General features: G+C 46.1%; 1 protein-coding gene and 1 long non-coding RNA gene across 4 annotated transcripts in view; both read right to left on the bottom strand.

Annotated features, from left to right (window-relative positions):
- The window catches only part of LOC310707474, a 68,535-nt gene that overhangs the window by 22,964 nt on the left and 24,015 nt on the right, over nt 1–21,556 (bottom strand). The window lies entirely within an intron of this gene.
- On the bottom strand, nt 440–21,481 carry LOC310707299 (cytochrome P450 2J4-like). Of its 3 annotated transcripts, none has more exons than XM_083504317.1 (10): nt 20,182–21,481; nt 15,714–15,827; nt 11,478–11,640; nt 10,055–10,204; nt 9,181–9,341; nt 8,648–8,827; nt 6,792–6,933; nt 2,952–3,139; nt 2,148–2,289; nt 440–1,274 (listed from the first exon to the last, which is right to left on the bottom strand). In XM_083504317.1, the coding sequence occupies exons 3-10, from the start codon at nt 11,593–11,595 to the stop codon at nt 1,096–1,098; spliced, it is 1,260 nt and encodes a 419-aa protein (XP_083360443.1). In that variant the 5' UTR covers nt 11,596–11,640; nt 15,714–15,827; nt 20,182–21,481; the 3' UTR covers nt 440–1,095. The 3 variants fall into 3 exon arrangements, with proteins under 3 accessions (XP_083360443.1, XP_083360444.1, XP_083360442.1); XM_083504318.1 differs by lacking the exon at nt 20,182–21,481 and adding an exon at nt 16,842–17,206; XM_083504316.1 differs by lacking the exon at nt 20,182–21,481 and having other exon boundaries at nt 15,714–16,022.

Below are 21,556 nucleotides of genomic sequence, written 5' to 3' on the forward strand. Positions count from 1 at the left end.
TATCCCTTTTGTTGCTTTGATCCAACATGCTACCATGGGAAATTAGGAAAAGCAGAGCGAGCTTGGAGATCAGGGAGTGCCTGTATGTATTTGTATATATATATATGTATGTGTGTATATGCAATCTCCTTTTCCTTCCGTGTTAGTGGGAAAGGGTGGGTGGGAAGATCCTGGAGGTAAGAGATGGTATCTCTCCTAAATGGATAACAAGAGTTGTCAATATGCACAGTACCCAGCCCTGCATGGTTTATTTGGCACCTCCTGCAGTCATTGGTGCGGTCTGGTTATAACCGTTTAGCTACAGAGAAATGCAAACACTTACATTCCAGGTTGCTGTCTACAAAATGACACAGGAAGCAGCATGGAATTAAGCGTGGCAGGTGTTCAAAACCTGGGCTATCATGGTATTTGTGATAAAGCAACAAAGAGTCTTTCATCACTTAATAAACACGTTTATTATGGCACAAGCTTTTATGAACCTCAGCCCACTTCCGTCGGGTTCACGAAGTGTGATCTCCACAAAACGGTTCCCAAAGAGTCAGGATAACATTTCAAGAGACATACTAGGAACAATTAGATTTAATACTGTCAATAAGTAAATGCAAAGGAACCAATCCCTACTGAGTTGTATAAAACACTACGAATAAACTAACCTAATTTAGTCACTTAAAAATGAACAGGAGAGAGAAGAATGCCTAACAAAGAAATAAAATGGCAGCATAAGAATTGGGGGAGGTGCAGAATTGTTATTCCAGAAAGTTCGCTGCAATTAACCCGCAAGCCTTGGGTGGAAGCCACACCTGTCACCTGTGGTTGCCTTTCCTCCCAGCTCCCACCTGGGTTTTCTCTCTCAGCCACTTCTCCATCTCTCACCTGGAGAGAGGGAGAAAATGGCCATTCATTGATTCTTTCCGGGAGGCTTCTCCTGGTGCAAGCTGAAGTTCACCTGAGCAACAGGTAACTAAGGTTGAGGGTGGCGGCTCTAAGAAGCTTGCGAGCCACTGCTGGCAATGAGAATGGATGACACGGGCTCTTCCAGCAGCTCCCCATCTGGCCCACCCAGCTCTCCTGGAAGGAAATTGCAGCCAGGTTGGGTTAGCGTGGAATTGCGAGGATCCTGTATGGGTGCGGCTGACAGGTACCTACATTAATGGCTTCCATGTTGACTTCCTTTTCTGCGTCTGGAAGGTGGAACTTGAAGGCACGCAGCAGGTTAGCGAAGAAGATGAAAAGCTCAATCCTTGCCAAAGGTTCTCCCACGCAGGACCGGCGGCCTGCAGGAGAATCGAAGGGACAGAATCGCTTCCATGAAAGAAAGACACAATTCCAAGCCCTTGCCTACTGTGTTGGTCATGCTCATTAGATGTTACCCAATTATCATCAAAGGTGGTCTGTTTAACTCGGAAGCCGCTGAGACCATATAACACTTGTCCTGAAAGGCCTACATTGGCTGCCAGTACGTTTCTGAGCACAATTCAAAGTGTTGGTGCTGACCTTTAAAGCCCTAAACGGCCTTGGTCCTGTATATCTGAAGGAGCATCTCCACCCCCAACATTCAGCCCGGACACTAAGGTCCACCTCCAAGGGCCTTCTGGTGGTTCCCTCACTGCGCGGTTACAGAGAACCAGGCAGAGGGCCTTCTTGGTAGTGGCGCTCGCCCTCCCATCAGATGTCAAGGAAATAAACAACCACCTGGCTTTTACAAGACATCTGAAGGCATTCCTGTTCAGGGAAGTTTTTAATGTTTGAAGTTTTAGTGCCAGTTACAGATAGGTAGCCGTGTTGGTCTGCCATAGTCAAAATAAAAAATTCCTTCCAGTAGCACCTTAAAGACCAACTAAGTTAGTTCTTGGTATGAGCTTTCGTGTGCATGCACACTTGGTATCTGAAGAAGTGTGCATGCACACGAAAGCTCATACCAAGAACTAACTTAGTTGGTCTTTAAGGTGCTACTGGAAGGAATTTTTCATTTTGAAGTTTTAGTGTGCTTTTAATTTTCTGTTGGGAGCCACCCAGAGTAGCTGGAGAAACCCAGCCAGATGGGCGGGGTATTAATAATATAATAATTATCATCATCATCACCACCATGGTATGGGATTTCACCATTAAATCTGCATCCTGGGAAGGAGAAGGAGTAGGTTCTTTACCTGTCGAAAAAGGCAAGAAGGCTTTATTGCTCGCAAACCGGCCAAACGAGTCGAGGAAGTGCCCCGGGTTGAAGGTCCAGGGGGTCTCCCAGTACTCTGGATCATACAGCGCCGAGTGAAGGTTGGGTAACACCAGGGTCCCCTGCGCAAAAGGGAGAAGGAGAGAATTACTTCGGATGAGTTTGCAAATTAATTGTTGCCATCAGAACATCCTTGTTAGTTCTTTCTAGAGATAATATTACTATTTTATCCTTTTTGTACCTTGGATCTTGAACAAATTGGCTCCCGAACAATTGAAATCCAGAAGTGAGTGTTCCGGTTTTCGAACAATTTTTGGTAGCTGAACGTCTGACCGGGCCTCCACGGCTTTTGACTGGCTGCAGGAGCTTCCTGCAGCCAATCAGAAGCCGTGCTTTGGTTTCTGAACGTTCTGGAAGTCGAACAGACTTCCGGATCGGTTTCTGTTCGACTTCCAAGGTACAACTGTACTGCTTTTAAAAAATAATAATAATAATAAAAATCGAACAGCGTATGAATTCTATGAAATAAATAAGCAAAATAAAAACAAATGAGAAACATGATTCAAAATCATGTGAAGCAACTGATGGGCAAACCTTTTTGCAAGACGGGGCCTTGTCTGCCCTCCATGTAATCAAATAAACAGGCTGCCTGGAGGAACCCAAAGCCATCCCAGCTCCTGACTGGTGCCAATAATGGTCACAATGATTATTATATTTATTTTCTGTTTATTCATACCCTGCCTTTCCGCCTGTGCTGCCTTTGGGGGGAAGGAGCATCTTGTACCTTTTTAAGGGGGAAGCCCAGCAAAGTGATGTCCTCCAAGCATTTCCGGAAAGGCCCAGTGATGGACACATTGCAATGGCGCATCACCTCATGAAGTACAGCATTGGTGTAGGGCACCTTAATCCGGTCCTCATAAGTGATGACGTGGGAAGGTCTCAGAACAGCGTCTATTTCCTCGTGGATTTTCTCTGCAGATAAATAATTCCCTTAATGGATGCCAGCAGAATTCTTCTTACTTGTTAGTCTTCATTTCCTCATACCATCTTGTGGATTTATTTTATTTTATTATTATTTTTTAAATGCTTTTTATTGAGTTTTCTTTAACATAAACAAAATAAATACTCTAACATTCCACAATCATATCTCTACTTATTTTCTAAACACACTATCGTGCATGGACTTCCTCCCCTCAACAGGTTTTCATATTAAATTTTCTCTTTTTTCGCAGATTCTTAATAGCATTCTATACACATCACAAAATTTATTTTAATCCTACTACAGTCTTTAAACTTCTACAGTTATTACCTATATATTCGACAAATTTACTCCATTCATTTCTGAACTTTGTTTCCTCTTGGTTACAGATCCTGTGGGTCAGTTTTGCTAATTCTACATACCGGTATTCAACCTTTTTTGTCTGCCACTCCACTAGTGTTGGTATTTCCCGAGTTTTCCATTTTTGGGCTACTAAGATTCTGGCAGCAGTCGTAGCATACATAAACAGTCTCTGATCTGCTTTTCTTAATTCGTTTCCTATCAATCCCAGCAAAAAGGCTTTTGTTTTTTGGGGGGAAGGTATATTTAAACAGTTTTTTCAATTCGTTATAAATCATATCCCATTTTTTTCATTTTTTTACATGTCCACCACATGTGAAGAAACTCTCCGTCTTTCATTTTTCATTTTTCAAAATTTTATTTTTAAGGATGGAGGACCTGCCTCCAGATGGTCCTGGACTACAAGTCCCATGATTGCTGGCTGGTGCTGAAAGGAATTGTAGTTCAGCAACATCTGGAGGGGCCGCAGGTTCCCCATTTCTGCCCTGGACTCTTTGGACTTGAGGCATATGGAAAATGGGCAGCCATAAGGCTGATTCCTTTATTTCACCAAGTTATATATTGATTCACACACCCCTGGAATGTGCCTGGAGGTGCCTGGCAGGAGGAGAACATTGCATTGCTCAGTATGATCATCTTAGCACTAAACTGAATTCCACAAACTGAATTACAAAATACAAAACTAGTTAAAATTCACCCTAAAACCAGAAATGCCTGTTGGAATAAAAAACACCCGAACTTCAACAGAGAGGGGCCTCTCTGATCTCAGCCTTTGGAGAGCTCCACAGGATTGGGCCCACAATGCTGAACGTACAGCTCCTGATAGTTGCAAGCTGTAGCTGTGAGCCACGGAGGGCCACTCACTCTGCCACAGACCTCAGTGATCAGGCAGCAATATAGAGAGTTTGTGGTCCTTGGGGTATCCTGACCCTAAGTTGTTAATGTGCCTTGTAAGTTAATGCAAGGCTGTAGAACATACTGCCCCAGGCCATACCGATATGCTGTGGTCACCTTGCTTTTTTACCCTCAAGCTCTTCTATTTCTTTCACAGCTGCATGGCAGGCAGAATTTCCCCCGGTGCAGTTTTCTGGGTAAGGAAACACATCGACAGGGAAGCTACACTGGTTGACTTTCTGCCTGTGGCGGTTCAGCAGGAAGTGAGACCCAGATCTTCAAGGTTCTGCCTAGACCTGTTCATTTGTTACAAGAGATTCACACCCTTCCTCCAACTCTTTTGATATTTTTGCAAAATGCTTTGCAAGTCTGACTCAATTCTCACTGCTCTTTAATCTGGAATTGCAACATTGTCAGCTTACTTTGTAATTTTAGGAGTTTCACACATGTAGTCGACTGAATTTTGCAATTTTGTTATTCTACAGTCATTATTAGCTAGTCTATTTGTTGAATGCATTCAATTATTTTTTTAATTGCTGTTCGAAACAAAATCTTTCCATGGCAAAATACAGCATTTAAAACTATATTAACTGTAATGCAACAGCATCATAAAAGTATTACCAACCCTCTACTTATGGGTGCTTTCTCTATGGGGGCCTTACATTGTATTGAATGTCCCTGGGTGTGTTTCTTGTTTTGTTTTAAACAGCAGCAGGTGGGCCTAGTCAGGATTGAAACTCTGGCCAGTGGGAATCTGATTTTCCTCCTCCTCCTCTCTCCATGGTCCTGGAAAAAACCTGCCCCCTTGAAGTTGCTGCTGACCCCAGTAGCTGAGTCCCATTCCAATGCAAACAGTGGCTTGGGAAGGGGTTGTTTATGGCAGCAACGCAGGAGGAGAAAACTTAGTCCTGCTCTTAATCATGCTCTGCATCAGAGGGACCCAGGGTGGGTGGTACCACCCACTGGGAGTGGGCAGGGTTACCTAGGGGGGCATTAAGAGGCCAGGGGGCAACAGAAGGGTGCTGGACCAAGTTAATCAATTTTGTCAAATGAACTAAACTAAACGATTTTCATTGAATTTGGACTAAATGTGCAGTGAACTGTTACTGCTTTGAATGTTGCTGTGTTGTGCAAACCGCTATTCTGAATCATGCTTTTTACAGGGTCAGGTTGGGGGCAGAGAAAAAGAGTTTATGGAACTACTGCTCTACAACATGTGCTGTTTTAACCCCAAATCCAGACACGTTCAATGGGATCACACATTTCATGCAATGTGCAGCTTAGGCTAGGGATGTAAGAAGAAGAGTTTGGATTTGATATCTCGCCTTATCACTACCCTAAGGAGTCTCAAAGTGGCTAGCATTCTCCTTTCCCTTCCTCCCCCACAACAAACACTCTGTGAGGTGAGTGAGACTGAGAGACTTCAAGAAGTGTGACTAGCCCAAGGTCACCCAGCAGCTGCATGTGGAGGAGCGGGGACACGAACCCAGTTCACCAGATTAGAAGTCTACCACTCTTAACCACTACACCACACTGGCTACACCCCACCACTGGCAAGAAGGCACCGTATTCCGTTCTGCCCTGCATTTGGCATATACAAGGTGGACCATAAAACAATGACCTCTTATACCATTCTGAGTACGCGACATGGGTATTCCCATTCTCATTGCAACACAGTTGTGGATGCTCATCCCCAGCTGATGTTCCTGGGTCACATGCACAGTCTTGCACATGGTTACATCTGGACTGGCCAACACGGTTCTTGAATCAACATTAGCAACACACTTTGCAATGGCCTCAACCTCGGCTGTGAGTCCTGGAAGACCTGCTGCCTGCCTTGCAAGACTTTTTACACCTGGCCAGGGAGGGTGGAGCCCTGACTGATTGACTCCAGCTACAAAAGCTGAGGCTGATGGACAGACCCTTGGGCCTGGGAGTTCAGTGGGGGTTGTTGTTGTTATTGATATTAATTTTTTGTACATCTTTGTAGTGGTTAAGAGTGGTGGGCTCGTAATCTGGTGAACCGGGTTCGATTCCCCGCTCCTCCACATGCAGCTGCTGGGTGACCTTGGGCCAGTCACACTTCTCTGAAGTCTCTCAGCCCCACTCACCTCACAGAGTGTTTGTTGTGGGGGAGGAAGGGAAAAGGAGATTGTTAGCCGCTTTGAGACTCCTTAAAGGGAGTGAAAGGCGGGATATCAAATCCAAACTCTTCTTCTTCTTCTTCTTCTTTATTTTAGATCATGTTATGATTAATGTGGAAATTGTCCAATTGGGCTGCGTACTTCTTGAAGCCTTTTCCTCACATCAAATGTAAACCTCTGGTTTTAAGTATGGGAAGGCAGATTGCAAATAAAATGATGCAGATGATGATGATGATGAGTGACTCACCTTGAACACCTGGATATTTTAACAAGTAAAGCAATCCCCAGTAGAGGATAGTCGTGGTGCTCACGGTCCCTCCAATCAAGAGGTCAACTACAGTTTGAACCAAGTTGTCTTCATTGAAAGTGGACGTTGGCTCATCTTTGCTCTGTGGGCAGAATGCAGAAAAGCTTAGTGGATCCCTATCCAACAAGAGCTGCTTGTGAAGTTTCCTTGGCCTTTTTGGCCAGCCAAGCTTGGAGGCAGAGCCAGGTCATGAGTCAAAGATTCAGTTGCCAGAGATTCAGTTGCTGAGCAGCCAGGGCTCCCGAAACACTCCTTTTTCTCTGCAGATACTTATACCCCACTCCCAGCCTATCCCTGCCCCCCAGAAAACTGGGGGGGGGGCTTCCAAATAACGAGCAGCAACATTCGGAAGGGTAAGCACAAAGCTATATTTATCGGATATTTTCAAATTCTTGCGCCAACTTTTTTTCTCTTTGCTGCTTCAAAATTGATTTTACCGCTGCTGTGCTTAGGCTGGTTTGTAGACAGGGCCAGCTCAAAGACATTTTGGCACCTGTGGTGAACCACAAAATGGCAGGGCTTCCCCACCAGGAAAGAACAGGGAGTGAAGATCCACATCAGACACACAGGGGGCAGAATCAAATCAATCTGACCCGATGGTTGAACTAGGAATCAAAGGCCGTTGTGTGGGAGAACGGGGCCCACTTGTGCCAGGTGGGTGCAGACCCCAGGAGACCCCTGAGGGCAGCCCCTGCCATTTCCTTCCTAGGGGAGGAAGGAGACCAGCAGACCCTCCTATTCACCAAGAGGCTGCTGTTGAGGTGGTATTGCGAGGGGGGTACTGCTGTGGGAAAGGCAGATCTGGCCTCCAAGGGGTGTCCCATAGCCGTTGCTACAAGTGAGGCATCCCTTGAAGGCTGGATCTGCTGCCACTGTGGATCGTCCCACCTGAGGCAATCGCTTCATCTTCCCTCATGTGGACCAGCCCTGTTTGTAGATAGTTTGTCTTCTGCTGCTTTCTATTGTTGCTAACTAGTTTAATTGTTTTGGACTCTGGACTGCATTTGGCACTGAGTTTTAAACTGCCCGGAGGACTTCTGACGTTCTGTGAGTGGCATTTAAATGCAATTCATCAATACGGAGATGCTACATTTAGGGCCCATTCAACCTCAGTCAGGGTCTTCATGGGCCTTGCTAGCATGATTTCCAGAGTGCAGTGGTACCTCGGGTTACAGACGCTTCAGGTTACAGACTCCACTAACCCAGAAATAGTACCTCGGGTTAAGAACTTTGCTTCAGGGTGAGAACAGAAATCACGCGGCAGTGGCGCGGTGGCAGCAGGAGGCCCCATTATCTAAAGTGGTACCTCAGGTTAAGAACAGTTTTAGGTTAAGAATGGACCTCCAGAATGTATTAAGTTCTTAACCCGAGGTACCACTGTAGTAGGGATTCCACCCCTAATTTCCAGCGAATTCTGGGAATTGAAGTACTGTGAAGGGAATTGGGGCCTCCGAGCGACTGTCAGGACCCTTAACAAACCACAGCTCCCAGAATTCTTTGGGGGAATCTGCGGCTGCTTAAAGCAGCATCACAGTGCTTTAAATAAATAAATAAAAATTTAAAAATTGTCCAGTAGCACCTTAGAGACCAACTAAGTTTGTTCTGGGTATAAGCTTTCGTGTGCATGCACACTTCTTCAGATAGTGCTTTAAATGTGCCCTAAAGCTGGCTGGCTGTGGGTGAAGCAACATCAGAGCCCGGCTTGTTCTTAGCAGCCATGCTGAGCCCTGGCCAAGGCCGCTTTGCCTCAGGAGGACAGGCATGGTGCTGAAGCTGGACAGAAGCCATGTTCTTACCTTTGCCATTTGGTCCAGGTAGAGGTCAATGAGATCCTCTGGTTCTTGACCTTCCTTCCATCTTTCCTGGTGGCTTTGGACCTCGTCCTTCACAAGGGCATGGAGGAAGTTGTTGTATTCAAACGCTTGTTGATGCGACCCTTGTAGGCGGCGCATAATCCATGGGAAAACATTATATACCTGTGGCAACAAAGGAAAATGCAGGTGAGGAGGAGTGTCGTGAAATTAATTCCGAGTGAGCCAAAAAATGGCTCTGAGGTAACCTTAATGTGCTGGAAAGGGGAGGCCGGCCATTTCTCAGAAGAATGCAATGTTTCTGCAAAGCATGCAGATTGATCTTGCAAAAGAATAAAAAGGAAGGCAGCAGCTGGTCGTGCCAAACCCAGAAAATAGGTGGAGTTTTGCAGCATGCATTGTGTGGGGCGAGAACACAAGGTCCCTGAGCGGAAAGGTCCCTGTTTTCACTTAATTTGAGGAAGCATAACGGAAAACAGCTTTCAAGAGGACAAGGGCAGGAATAGAAGGAAGCTCACCCCACCCCTGAAAGAAGCCGGAATGAAGACGATCAAATAGGTGGCTTTTATCAATCGGTTGAAAGAGTCGTCCTCACTGGCGAAGCGATGCCCAAACAGCAAAGAGCAGATGACGTTGGCCACAGCGCGGTTTATGGGGGTCTGGGGGTCAAAGGCTAAACCTGTGAATGCAGGAAGTATTAGTGGCATGGTACACACAATCACACACCATCATCAATGAATTAATGTAGGGTATTCTTTTCCTTTTTCTTCCCCTCCCACTAATATATTCTAGTTTGTATCAATATGTTCAATGTTGTTTGTATTTTGCATTTATTTTTTTAAAATAATAAAGTTTCTTTTTTAAATGCAGTAAAAAACATTTACAACCGGAAACGCCTTCACCGGGCACCTAAAAAGATTGTCATGTTGGCACTAGGCAGACACCTCTGGGGTGCCAACACTGAAAAGGCCCTCTCCCTTGTAGCAAACCTCGTTTGTTTCATTTTGTCCACACTCCGCTTTGAATTCATATGCGGCAGAACTGGCAGAAGATTAGTTCACACCCACAAAACAAACCTGCTCAAGGTATTGGGCAGGGACTTATCTCATCTCAAATGAAAAGACTATTGAATCACTTGGAAACAGCTGCTGTGCAGGGCAAGCACTGCAAGGAAGCTGTGTCCACCTCTTTGCAAGATAACCAGTTATTTTGGCAAGTGCATCAGCCGTCAGATGAATTCCAGAGGGATGGGGCTGGACCCTTTCATTTCTGCACAGTTGTCTTCTGAGTGCCTTGCAGATCAGTCCATTGCAACAAGGAACCCCAGATCATGTGTCGTGTGGAGAGGGCTATCATAATCAAAAACTGAAAGCTGCCTGGTTGTGAGTTTACCTTCCTTGCTTGTCACTGCCATTAGGAGTTGGTGGGCTTCGTTGTGAATTCTGTGTTCCAGGTGCTTCTTCCCCACCCCAAGGCTTCTTAGTGCCATCATAGCAAAGTATTTCTGCTGCTTCCAGTTATGGTTGTTTGTAGGATAAATGCCTGTGTCACACAAAAGAAAATCCTTTCCTTTTTCTGTGTCAAGCAGTGCAGCTGTAACATGATGGGCGACAATATCTTTTGCCCTCCACAATAATGTTGGCAATGACAGAATCTTTCAATTGCATTTATCCATTGCAGCTAAAGAGATAAAGATGCGCCTTGAAGGCTGGCAAATTAACTATGGCACAAGCCAGTCTTTGCTAACCTGGGGCTCTCCAGGTGGCTTGGATGGGCTGGTGGGAGTTGTCATCCAAAACATCTGGGGAGAACCAGGTTGACAAAGGCCAGTGTGAGCTTTCTAGACCACAGTCCACTTCGTAAGATGCACAAAGTGATATCCTCAGCTACTGGCAGGATGGGAAGCAGTGAGGTCAGAGGGAAATGCATTGCAGAAGGTACAGACTGTGGCAATTAAGTTATTAGGCAGTCACAAAGAAATGTGAATGACAGATTCTTTGTAATGCTACATGACAGCTCAGTTCTGGCACCTCTCCATTGCCATTCTAAGAGAACAAGGGAAGTGTTCATGGTGATTTCTGGCACTTCTTTTTTTCTAGAAAAATAGCATTGTATGTGTGTGTTTATAATAAATACTCTGCACAGATAGTGCTCAAACCTGTAAAGGTTAACATCTATTCTATTCATAAAAGCGTTAAAGAAAACAGTTTATTTTAATATCCCTGAAACAGGATTCCATATTTCTGATATATATAGATAGATAGATAGATAGATAGATATCTATCTAATCTATCATCTATCTGTCTACACTGGTACCTTGGGTTAAGTACTTAATTTGTTCTGGAGGTCTGTACTTAACCTGAAACTGTTCTTATCCTGAAGCACCACTTTAGCTAATGGGGCCTCCTGCTGCTGCTGCGCCGCCGGAGCACAATTTCTGTTCTCATCCTGAAGCAAAGTTCTTAACCTGAAGCACTATTTCTGGGTTAGCGGAGTCTGTAACCTGAAGCGTATGTAACCTGAACTGTATATAACCCGAGGTACCACTCTATCTATCATCTATCATCTATCTATCTATCTATCTATCTATCTATCTATCTATCTATCTATCTCTTGGATACTAAGAAAGAGTTGGGGTGATGTCAAAAACTGAAATTGGACCTCAGTTGGCAGGAAGAATTTAAAGAGTTGCAGCTCTGCAGTATCTCTGTGCCAGGAGTTTACCAAATTTCTTCTTGTTTGTTCAAGGCATCCGAAGGACACCAAAGATCTGCTTTAGTCTAATTTCCAAGAAAAGAATAATATTGGTGTTTACCTTTTTCGCCCATCAGATCCTTATAGAAAGGTGAGAGCGCTCTTCCCGCAGTCTCTTCCGAGTGAGTGACAAGGCACTCTTTCACTGCCTTGTATCCATTCAGCACGACAAAAGGCATGGTTCCCGCCCAGACGGTGTAGATGTCTCCATAGATGTTTGCTAACTAGAAAGTTCATTATCATCTTTATTTTTTTTAAAAGCAAGAATACAGTGGTGCCCTGCAAGACGAATGCCTCGCAAGACGGAAAACTCGCTAGACGAAAGAGTTTTCCGTTTTGGAGGTGCTTCGCAAAACGAATTTCCTATGGGCTTGCTTCGCAAGACGACAATGTCTTGCGAGTTCCTGCTGGTTTTTTCCCCTCCACCTCTTTTTCTAAGCCGCTAAGCCGCTTATCAGCTGATCCGATCAGCAGATAAGCCGCTAAAAGCCGCTAAAAGCCGCTAAAAGCCGCTAATAGCGCTAATCCGCTAATCCTTCAATGGGCTTGCTTCGCAAGACGAAAAAACCGCTAGACAAAGAGAATCACAGAACGGATTCTTTTCGTCTTGCGAGGCACCACTGTATAAGACGGTCCCTCCTGGATCAGGCCAATGGCCCAACTAGTCCGGTGTCCTCTTCTCACAATGGCCAACCAGATGCCCACAGGAAACCCAGAAACAGGCTCTGAACACAAGAGCAACTCTCCCCTCCTGCCGTTTCCAGCGGCTGCTGTTCAGAAACAGCACAGTCTCCAGACGTGGAGGCAGAGCATAGCCATCCTGGCTAGCAGCCACTGATAGCCCTCTCCTCCTCCATGAATTTGCCCAGTCCTCTTTTAAAGCCACGCAGGTTGGTGACCATTCCTGCCTCCTGTGGCAAGGAGTTCCATAGTTTAGCTATGCACAGTGTGGTTAAAAATTGGTTAAAACCACAGCTGAAGAAGTGAGCTGAAAGGAGATTTTCTGGCATTTTTATTTTAGCAAGGGATCAGTAAAGGATTGGGGTCTGGGAATTATGCAGTTCTGTGAACCACAAAGCTCTGAGTTCAGATTTTGCCTTGGCCTTGAAAATTTTTGGAGACTACTTTCTTATGGACACTGACCTGCCTTAGAGGACTGTTACAAAGATTGCGGAGGTTAGGAACATGAAGTCCTTTAACCCCAAATCACTGCAGGGTTGTTCACATGCAACGTTCAATGAAGGTCAGCGGCGTAGCGTGGGTTGTCAGCACCCGGGGCAAGGCAAGTAATTTGCGCCCCCTAACCCCTAACCTGCCGCCGCCGCCAGCTTCTTCTTGCTGCTGCCTGGTCTGGTCTGGTGTGGTTCTCTCCCGTGCTCAGCGCTGCGCTGGGCGGCCGCTGCACTGTCCCTCCCCCAGATAGTCCCTCGCTCTCTCTCCACACCGCACGCCTGGCACCCACCCCCTCCACAGTGGGCAGCGACCCAGCAGCTCGGATTTGCACAGCCAGCACTGCAGTGAGAGAGAGTGAGTGAGCCAGGTAGGGGCAGAGAGCTGCGAGTGCGAGCGCCCACCCCAGATGTTGCGCCCGGTGCGGCCGGCCCCCCCCTGCACCCCCACGCTACGCCACTGATGAAGGTACAATCTATGTACCTTGTGCACAAATATTTGAGCTGTACAGTCGTCTAGTTGGTTGCTATAGTTGAGCCTCAGAACCATAGAGTTGGAAGGGACCCTGAGGATCCCCTGCGATCCCCTGCAACGCAGGAATAGGCAGCTGTCCCGTAGGGGGATCATCTCTGAGACTTTGGCATTATCAGCACCATGCTCTAACCACACAAACTCTTGTACGTATGTGGTAACAACTTCTACTTGTCTGCAGTGCAATGTGTAAACAAGATTGGGAGCAGCTAGTATGTACAACATGGAGTGGAGAGGTAGCAGCTAGAGTAAGGGGTGCTAGCCCTACCATGAGGCATATTGGCCTTCTGTGAAATGGACATATCCCATCCCAGCTGCCCAAGCTCTGCTGCCACAAGACCACAACCCTGGAGCAGGCCCGCCCTTCCTGGCTGCTACTTCTGCTCTGGTCCCTGATGCTGGCAGCTGTCTGGTTGGCCACTCCAGGACCAAGCCAGTATCCCGCTTGCTTGGGTGTGCCACAGCTGGCTCCTTGCTGAGTCACGGAGCACCAATGGTGAGCCTTCTCCCTCAAGAATGGCAGCACTTTTAGAGAGGGTCTCGGGTGCTGGCATCTGCCCTGCCAGGTTCTCCATGACTGCTGGCATTCAGAAGACCAGATCAGGCTGGCTGCCCACAGGCTGCTGCCCGGCAATACGGGGAGACACCTTGCATAGGGCTTCCCAAAAGTCTTGCCTCGCAAAGTCTCCTGGTGAACTGCAGTGCGACTTTGGCGACTGTGCTGCCTGTGGCTGATGTGAGTTGTGGTCCAAAACACCAGGTTGTAAAGGCACAATTTGAACGTTTACAATTGCTCCTAAAGAAGGAACCAGTGTTCTGGAATGTATTGAGCTGTAATCAACCTTTTTTTTTTTTTTGGTTGGCACTTCTGAGAAGTTTTGCCTGTTTGTATTCTTTGTGTGCACACCTATACAGACTTACAAATGAATTTGCAATTTGCAAATGCGTGCAAATTGACGTGGGCCCAGCCCACCCACCATTAGGGGGAGCACTCCAGCCTGAGGCGCAATGCTGACCATGTGCATAGCGCTAAAACTATGTTTTAGCATTGCACCCAAACTGGACTATGATATATATGCCTGCAGGGCACTAAAGCAGCAGCCAGAGAACGAGTGTGGAGATTACCATCTCTCCTTCCTGGGGAGTCCTTTTCTTCCAAACAGAAGACTTCTTTGCCTTTGGAAAGACTACTTAACCAACTTGAGAGCATCTCGGTAAACAAGTTGCTTTTTAAATAACCTTCTGACTCATGGTGCCTTCTGGGGAGGGCAAAAGATCTCTGCCCCTGCCATGCAGCAGTCAGCTGGGAAGCTACTAGGAGAGGAGCATAGGAAACTGCCTTCTACTGAGTCACACCAATGGTCCATCTTATAGCTGTCAACTTACAGATTTGAAAATAAGGGACCAGCAGCCAAAATAAGGGATCAACAATTACTTTGATAAAATACATATTTTGTTGCGTGCAAATGGCTTTAGATACCTATTAGGTCCATAAATTACCATATAGCATATATTCAACACAAAAAAGCAACAATTTGTTGTTGACAAAGGACAGCTGGACATACAAAGGGCCTCAATACCTTCAGTAGCTTATTTAAGGGACATCATCAATAAGGGACAGCAGCGGGACATGGCGCTGGGATAAGGGACTGTCCCGCCAAATAAAGGACGCTTGACAGCTATGGTCCATCTACCTCAGCATTGTCTACACTGACTGCCAGTGGCTCTCCAGGGTCCCTGTCACTTTTTATTTATTTAATTAATTTTCTTACAGAAAATAAAAATCAAGGGACCCCAGATAAATTTTTTCTTTTCTTTTGGGAGATGAAGGATATCTAATTCAACTTTGCTGGGTTAAAAGTAAATAGTGAATTTGGATAGAAACACGAGGCACCAATAAAACAGGTAAGAGGACTCAGTTTTGCAATCTTCTCTTTCTGTTTCCTCTACTTAATTATCTTTGTTTTCCCCAGTTTGAAGGTCACTAACTTTGTTCTAAACACACTTTGCTGACCTGATCTAGTCCAACCCTCCTTGAGATGGGGAAGAAATTTGCTTCTGTTCACTCGTTAATATGAAACTCCTGAACACACACTTCATGAAACCATGACGTGAACCGAAACAGTTATCCTTTGAAATTTGCACCTCTCTCAGTTTTGCAATGTGGTTTCCCAATCAAATAATGTGACCCAAAAATGTGCATATTTGGGGAACGTGTGCATCGAGATGCATTACATACATTAGTGGATATAACATATAAGAATGCATTACATCACTTGCAAACGTGTGTGTATTGGGAAATTTTTGCAGAAAAATGCTGGGGAGGTCTTTCACAAGGACTTTTAAAAAATAGCATGCCAATGCAGAAATGTGGAAATCTGAACTTAATATCAGAAAACTGAGAAACCAAAATGGACAGGTTTGACTGTCTCTAATCTCTCCCCAGGTTTCCTCTGTGGGCTCAGCCAATATCACAGTAATGATCAAAACAATGCTTAAGTAAGCTCTGGGCAAATGACCCACGTTATCCTGACCCCGGGCACCATGCCTTTGTCCCCCTCCCCCTACCTGCCCACCAGCCACTGCCAATAATTACCTTAGCAAGAATCTCTTTCTTAAGGGAAAAATCCAGGAGCCACAGATTGCCAATAACGGGAAAAGGCGTCGGTCCTGGGGGGAAGCGAGTCCGCGCCCATAGCAGCTTCAGAAACTGTATAACGAAGAGAGAGAGGACTGCGAGTAGGAAAAGTCCACTTAGTCCAATCATCCCCCTAAACGTCCCTTTTCATCCTTTGTCCTCGGTCTCTCCTTCAGAAAACCTCCTGGTTCTAATTATTGCTAAGAGATGTGTCTGCAGTCATCTCTCCTGCAGACACATTGCCTCTCTTTCTCTCGCTTCCTTTTTCTTTGGTTTATTATTATTATTATTATTTTAAAAATGGTATTAATGAGTGTGGGGCCCCCCACTATTTGACTAAGCCACACCTACTGTGCACTCTGAGCTCTCACTGGCTCAGCGGCCGGTGATGAGGTCAGCTGGGCAGGTCTGGAGAAAGGAGGGATGGCTCCCAATGAATCTCAGGTAGGGATGAATGACTCTGTCTCAGTGTTGCTTTCTCCCAGCTTCTCATTTTCCCCATCTTAAGTTCAGTTCTTCATAGTTCATGATCTATTTATTTCCTTAACTCCTCATGAAAATTCACCTGCACTTCATCCTGATGCATGCATTTAGTAAATGCGTTTAGAATGCATTTATTTATTTATTTATTTTAAATTTTCAATGCAAAATTGCGACAAAAATTACAAACATTGAATCCAAAATAAAACAGTGCAAACAAGGGAAGAAAAAAAAAACACAAGAGAAAAAGCGCACACACAAAAAACAAAAACACACATCTACAAATAAAACCATATCATCATTCTAATCTAGTCATTACATACATATACACATATTGACTTCCTTCCTTTGTTCTAAGGATAGAATGCATTTATTATAACACCTAAAACAGGGGTCCTCAAACGTTTTAAATGGGGGGCCAGTTCACTGTCCCTCAGACACTATCAGGGGCCCGACAGGAAGTTTTGGAGAATGGGCTGGCGTGCTCACAGGAGCTGGGCGCCTCGGAAGTCGGGAGCCTGAGGGCTGGTTGAGAGTGGTGTGCACTGCCCAGTGTCCCTCTCCAAGGAACATGGAGATGGAGACAAGGACAAGCTGGTGCCTCACCAGCAGCTGCCACCCCGTGTGAGCGTTTCCGCCCCTTCATCCTCCTGCTCCCCGGAGGTGAAGGCCGCCTGGGCCACTTCGCCGCTGGCCTCATCATCCTCCACCGTCACGTTGGCCGCTAATGGGAGCCCGGCGGCGGTGGTGACCCCGCTAAGCCCCAGCCTGGGCCGGCTGTCCTCCAGGAACACCACTGCTACCCCCCTCATGGGGACGCAGAGCAGCAGCAGCCACAGGAGCACCAGGGCGGGGGTGGCAGGGGTGGCCGGAGGAAGAGGCAGAGTGGCGGCGGCTCCACCAATCAAACACCGTGCTTGGTTTATCTCAGCGTGGTGCGGGGACGTCTCTGCCAATCAAACGCCGCGCCCGGTTTACCTCAGCACAGCACGGTGTTTGATCGGCAGAGACGTCCCCGCGCTGAGGTAAACCAGGCGCGGCGTTTGATTGGCAGAGCTGCCGCCACTCCGTCTCTTCCGCCCGTCGTCATTGTCAGGAGTCTCGGCTTCATGGCAGGTTCTTAAATGGCCGGGCGGGCCGGATTTAGAGCCCTGGTGGACCTGCTCCGGCCCGGGGGCCGTAGTTTGCCAACCCCTGACCTAAAAGATCTACCGTGGCTCCCAGAACATTTCTGAACACAATTCAAAGTGTTGCTGCTGACCCAAAGGAGCATCTCCACCCCCATCGTTCAGCCCCAGAGCTTTTTTGCCATAACCTGAGCTCACTTTTTTCTCCCCACTCAACTGCTTTCTTCTCAGATTTAAAGAGTCAGGACAGCTGGTCACGAATCTCTGCCATACTGTCGAGATCGTTCCTTAATCTGTCATTACTTAAGGTGTGATTTATGAGTATTCTCTGATGCCAAGGCATCTGCCAGGTGACTCACAGAATGGGTTTCCACACCATGTTTGAGGGGAACAGGAAGATGTCGCTTATGGGAAACTCTTTTGTTGGGAAACCAACATCTTATCAGCGTGTTTCTCTCTCTCTTCTAGCAAAACAATTATCTAGGTATTCAAAATAAATGCAAGCGATGAAACCATAGCTGTCAACCTTCCCTTTTTTAGTGGGAAATTCCCTTATTCCAGCGCCGTTTCCCGCTGCTATCCGGGATTGTTAGATATCCCGTAGACTGGCCCCGGGGACAGGTGAGGCCGCTGATCCCTTATTTTCAAATCTGAAAGTTGACAGCTGTGGATGAAAGAGATCTGCACCTGGGGAACGTCATAGTAACTGAAGAGGAGGACTGGGGTGACCTTTTTTAGTTTCTAATCTGAAAAACAAACTCAGACTTGTGCACTTGATTAACGAAGTCAGCAGTGTGGGAAACAGCTTTTTAAAATGTGAAATTCTAGAAGCAGCTTGATCTGCAGATATTAGCAATTGGTGATACTATCATTTTTACAAATCAAGGTGCTTTTAAAAGCACAGGAACAAGGTAGGCTGTTTCCCTCCCTCCTTTGGCAACACTACTGGAAGTCAAGGAAGTGAAGCTCCCTGGACCCAGAAGGGCTTAAATATGACCACTCATTAGTGTGCTCCCAATATTTTCTTTGCGCCAAAAAGTTGGCATGTTTTTAATTTGATGCCTTTTTCGGTTGCCATGCATCTGCTTGCCCTCTGAGATAATCTGGGGCAGCCCTTTCACACATGCTTTTGCTTTCTGAGGTGGTGGGCCCGATGCCTGGAAAGGGCCTTTCCCCTGGAGTGTGTGGGATATGCAATTTTTTGTGCATATGGCAGTCAAATTCTCTCTCTCTCTCTCTCTCTCTCTCTCTCTCTCTCTCTCTCGTGTTCCATTCAGCAGCAGATAGCCTGGTGGGGTGGCAGTGCTCACCTGACCTCCCAACAGCTGTATTGCTGCTGCTTACCAGGAAAGGTCTGAGGTGGATGTGGTGCATCTACACTATCAGGGCTAATCTGGTGTTCCTGCCAGTGCATATACACTGTGCTGACCTCCCCTGAACCTCCACCTCTTCTTCCCAAGAAGCAGAAGCAACACATCTGTCAGGAGGTCAGGTGAGCATCACAACATCCTCTACTGGTTTCATTGCACTTTCCCAGCTCTCTCTTGAATTATATGTTGCACAGATTTCTTTTGTTTAGTCCTAGCTTTTTTTGGGGGGGGGGTTCCATGTTTTACTGCTCCCTCCTATATACCATATTTTTCGCTCTATAAGACACACCAGACCACAAGACGCACCTAGTTTTTAGAGGAGGAAAACAAGAAAAAAAATATTCTGAATCTCAGAAAGCAGAACAGCAACAGGGATCTTGCTGTTCTGGCTTCTGGGATAGCTGCACAGCCTGCATTCGCTCCATAAGACGCACACACAATTCTCCTTTGTAATTTAAGAGGTTGTTTTTCTGTTGACTTTTTGCTTTCTCCTGTTTCTAATATTTTGCTGCAGTTGGAGTACTTCATTTCTCAGAGGAGAAAGGAGACCTATAACCCCCCCAAATGAGTGAATAAATCTGCCAAGCACTCAGCTCAGACCCCGACTCCTGCCCATTCGTAGGACCATCTGCAGCTATAAAAAACCCATTAACATACTTCTATCATATCTCGTACTCCCATCGGCAGTAGACCCCATTCACGGTAATGAAAGACAGACAATTCACGAAGCTGGGAGCGGAGGGGAACACATTACTGATCTTCCCATTGACAGACTCCTACTGAGGAAGCCCCCAGCCCACATTTTTAAAACCACCTTTTAAACTGCATCCGTAGAGATTGCCTGCAGATGTGAGCTGGGCTCAAGACTCACTGTACACTATTACAGACCCAAGAGCCCTTGTAAATAAGCGAAATATGAGGCTTCCCACCCCCTGAATTTGGGATCATTTCCAAAGTATAAAACCCTGTCTGTCTGTCTGTCTGTCTGTCTGTCTGTCTGTCAGCTTTTAATTAAAAGAAATACTGCATGGCAACACAGCAACGGTAAAGAATAGTTGCATCATCAGTAAACTGAATATTTGCCAGGGGGAAAGACTAGCCACACATTTCCTAGCACTTGGGCTGCCAAGGCTACGCTAAACCAGTTTCACAGAGTTGCAATGAAGTTTGCATAGATTCATGTACATTTTGCTGAGCAAGATTATGGTAAAGTTGTAATAGGAAACATATTGAGACATCTTCTAAATTGTGGTATTAATTATTTAGGCATTTGTCTCATTTAAATCAGATCTCTTAATTAGAGTGACAAAGCCATATCAGCCCACATTTTGCATGTTCAAACTTAACAGTATCATGCCCCAAGCTTGGATCTGTAGCATGTACCTATAGCATGTGCCAAATTTCTGAGCTTTTGGATCACTTTCTTGCACGTTGTGTTGTAACACTCACCCAAGACCAGCTCTGGCTTCTTGAGACGTTCAAGAAGTGTTTCAAATCATCTGGTCCTTTTAATTAGAGATGCCAGGGATGGAACAGGAGACCTTCTGTTTACAGAATGTGCTCTACCTAATGCTTTCCGATCCTGACTAATGTGGAAGAGGCATTTGTAATGCCAATGAGCATTTGGTGCAGTGCAGGATTGTGACAGCACATTGCAAAGCAATTTGAAAGTGCCTTGTCAGGGCTGGCACAACCGTTGGGCAGAGGGAAGCAACTACCTCAGGGCGAAGTTGCTGATGGGTGGCAGCAGTACTGCCTCTGTGGCTGCTCTGGCCCCACTGAACTAGCCAGCAACCCTCAGGTGTGCTGGGGGTGCTGCTATCCTGTTGCCAGTGTTGATGTTTGAGTCATTTCTCAGACCAGCCACCTTCTGAACATGGAAGGGGAGGCACCATTTTGTCCTTTGCCTCAGGCAGCAAAATGTCTTGGGCCAGCTCTGTGCCTTGTACATCTTCTCAACAACATACGAATTTGATAGCCATAATAACTGTTGTTGTTGTTACCTGAAGGTAGAAGCAGAACGACTGTAATACAAGGGTCTCCAACCCCACCACTGCCCAGAGTCACTACAGAAGAGCACCCCGGTCAATGGTTATAAAACCTTCAGAGAGATCAAGGTGATCAAGCAGAGTCACACTCCCCCTGTCAGCAAATGTCATCAGCCAGGGGCACCAAGGCTGTTGTAGTGCCATAAATGGACCTGAAAGCAGAGGGGGATGGGCCCAGATAACTGCCAACCGGCTCTGGAGCTTCTCAAAATGCCAGTTTATACCATCTCTCCCTCTCTGGCCCCCTTCCTAAGTAACAACTTGTCAGTGAAACGTGCGAGGAATAATCACATTTATTCAATAAAAGTGTTGTACACCCACTGAAATTAGATTTCACTTTGTTGTCTTTAGGGTGTTGCCGCCTTTGAACTTTTACAACGTTCAGTGTTACAATGCTTCGTGTTGTGAATTCTTACCACAATAGGCAGTTGCCGCTGGGTTTTTCTGCGGAGCCTGTTCTACTAAAATTTGTTAGCTCTTTTATGGCTCAGGGATATTTTACGACGCTTCATGTCATGTCACTGTGGGACAGACCTCGGGGTTCCTGGGCATAGCTGTCAACTTTTCCCTTTTCTTGCGAGGAATCCTATTCGGAATAAGGAAATTTCCCTTTAAAAAAGGGAAACGTTGACAGCTATGGTCCTGGGTGCATAGTGGAATGGTGGCAAACACTTTCAACAGCCAGCCAGCCAGCCAGCCAAGCATCCACAAGACCCCAGTCCAGAGAACTTTAGCCACACTTTAGTCAGATTGAAATCAGTGGGAGACATTTATTA

Source organism: Podarcis liolepis (genome assembly GCF_965112155.1).
Source record: "Podarcis liolepis genome assembly, chromosome: 5".
NCBI classification, from domain to species: domain Eukaryota; kingdom Metazoa; phylum Chordata; class Lepidosauria; order Squamata; family Lacertidae; genus Podarcis; species Podarcis liolepis.